The sequence below is a fragment of the Nanorana parkeri genome, unplaced genomic scaffold (assembly GCF_000935625.1).
Source record: "Nanorana parkeri isolate BGI_ZX_2015 unplaced genomic scaffold, ASM93562v1 scaffold525, whole genome shotgun sequence".
Taxonomy (NCBI): Eukaryota; Metazoa; Chordata; class Amphibia; order Anura; family Dicroglossidae; genus Nanorana; species Nanorana parkeri.
In genome coordinates this window covers 273,797-275,476 of record NW_017306793.1, presented here as the reverse complement: position 1 = coordinate 275,476, position 1,680 = coordinate 273,797, and the positions used below count along the sequence as shown (strand labels likewise).

General features: G+C 43.6%; 1 protein-coding gene across 1 annotated transcript in view; it reads left to right on the top strand.

Annotated features, from left to right (window-relative positions):
- The window catches only part of LOC108791088 (NADPH--cytochrome P450 reductase), a 53,702-nt gene extending 52,022 nt beyond the window's left edge, over positions 1-1,680 (top strand). Inside the window, exon 16 of the mRNA XM_018561471.1 lies at positions 1,184-1,680. Within this exon, the coding sequence (XP_018416973.1) occupies positions 1,184-1,328 (145 nt within the window). The 3' untranslated portion in view covers positions 1,329-1,680. The remainder of the gene's footprint in view (positions 1-1,183) is intronic.

Genomic DNA, 1,680 nt, shown 5'->3' with positions numbered 1-1,680 from the left:
CCCCCTGGAAGTATACAAGCGATCGGACAGCTCTGTAGCCGCCCAAACAAATGTTTAAGTTTTAAAAGGACATTTTAAAAACACCCAATCGCTGTCTGGAGCCATCTGTCCGGTCATTTAATTACAACGGCCGGACGGCAAGTGGTTAAGGATCATCTCCAAACACAGACTACTAGTACTACAAATATAAAATAAAAAGCATCATGTATGTGTTGCTTATTCATCATGCACGCACTATTTTTAAAGTTGGGACACATTTGCTGAAAACCATTACCTGTCGCTTTTGTATATGCTGCATGGAGATTGTACCAGGACATTTGTGTACACATCCATAGGCAGTGTTCACATGGAATTAGGATGGTCCCTGATATTGACTACGTAAGCAGGACTTGATTTCTTTCCAAGTTCTCATAGCTACCATTTCACATGATATCACACTCTTCTAATGGGTTGTCGTCCCACAAAACAGAAGAAGCATGTCAATAATACTTGCTATGCTCAAAATAAAGGTCTTTTTTTTTTAGCAGATGAGTGCAGGATTCAGGTCCTTCTTTAAGAATTTGTTTCCTTGACTTCTTTTTTATGTGACATTAAAGGAGAACTATGGGGTTAGGGCTTTTCCCCATAGTTCTCCTTAGGGTAACGGGAGGACACAAACTAGCGTCCTCGCGTTACCCAAAGCTCAGTATACCGTGAGATACAGCTCGCGGTATACTGAGACGCAGAAGCGGATCCCGACAATTATATCTGGATCTGCCCAGCTGCGTGAGTGACAGCTGGCTCTGCCTATCTAGAGGCAGAGCCAGCTGTACCCGCCCCATCCGTTCCGCCAGTCAGCGCTGGTGGATCGGAGCGGGGAGAGGGGAATCCAGTCCCTCCCCTGTCACGGCTCTCTGCCGTGACAGGATCGAGAAGTGAGCGAACGCCGGTATGCGTTCGCTCACCTCCCGGTCTACTGAGCTGACCTGTGACAGTCTCATTGTCACAGGTCGGCTAGAACTATGAGGTAAATGAAAGCACTCGCCTCATAGTTCTCCTTTAAGAATAATCATTTATGTTGATGATGTTTTATGGGGCATCTCCCATACCACAAGTTAAAAACATTAGTGCGAGTAGCTTCCATTTAAAACCAAAAAGAGGTATGTATGGACATCATTGATGTTTGTTTCTATTCTACCTGCAGTGATGCCCGTAATATGGCTCGTGATGTACAGAACACTTTCTATGACGTTGTAGAAGAATTTGGAAAGATGGATCATGCTCAGGCGGTGGATTACATCAAGAAACTAATGACCAAGGGCCGCTATTCTCAAGATGTCTGGAGTTAATCCAGGCAAAGTCTGTCCTGTCTAGAGGTGGCATTCAGCTGCTGTCAGAGATCCAACATGAGCCAGTTAATGAATGGTCTCACAGATAACACACGTCTTTAGCACCAGTTCAGAAGAGCCGCAGCTGCCTTGTTTTAGTACGGTTCCAAATGTATTGTGTTCATTTTATGTTTTGAACTGTACCTGCCAGCACAGCAGCTTCTACACCTGCAAACTTTTAATGGTCATTGATGCAAAAGGACTTTTTATTCTAGTAGCATTTTCTTTCCAAGGATTTGCTGTTATTCTATTCAGAACATTTTTGACCATTTTTTTTTTCCTTCTCTGGGGTAATGCAATATTAGTTCATGTA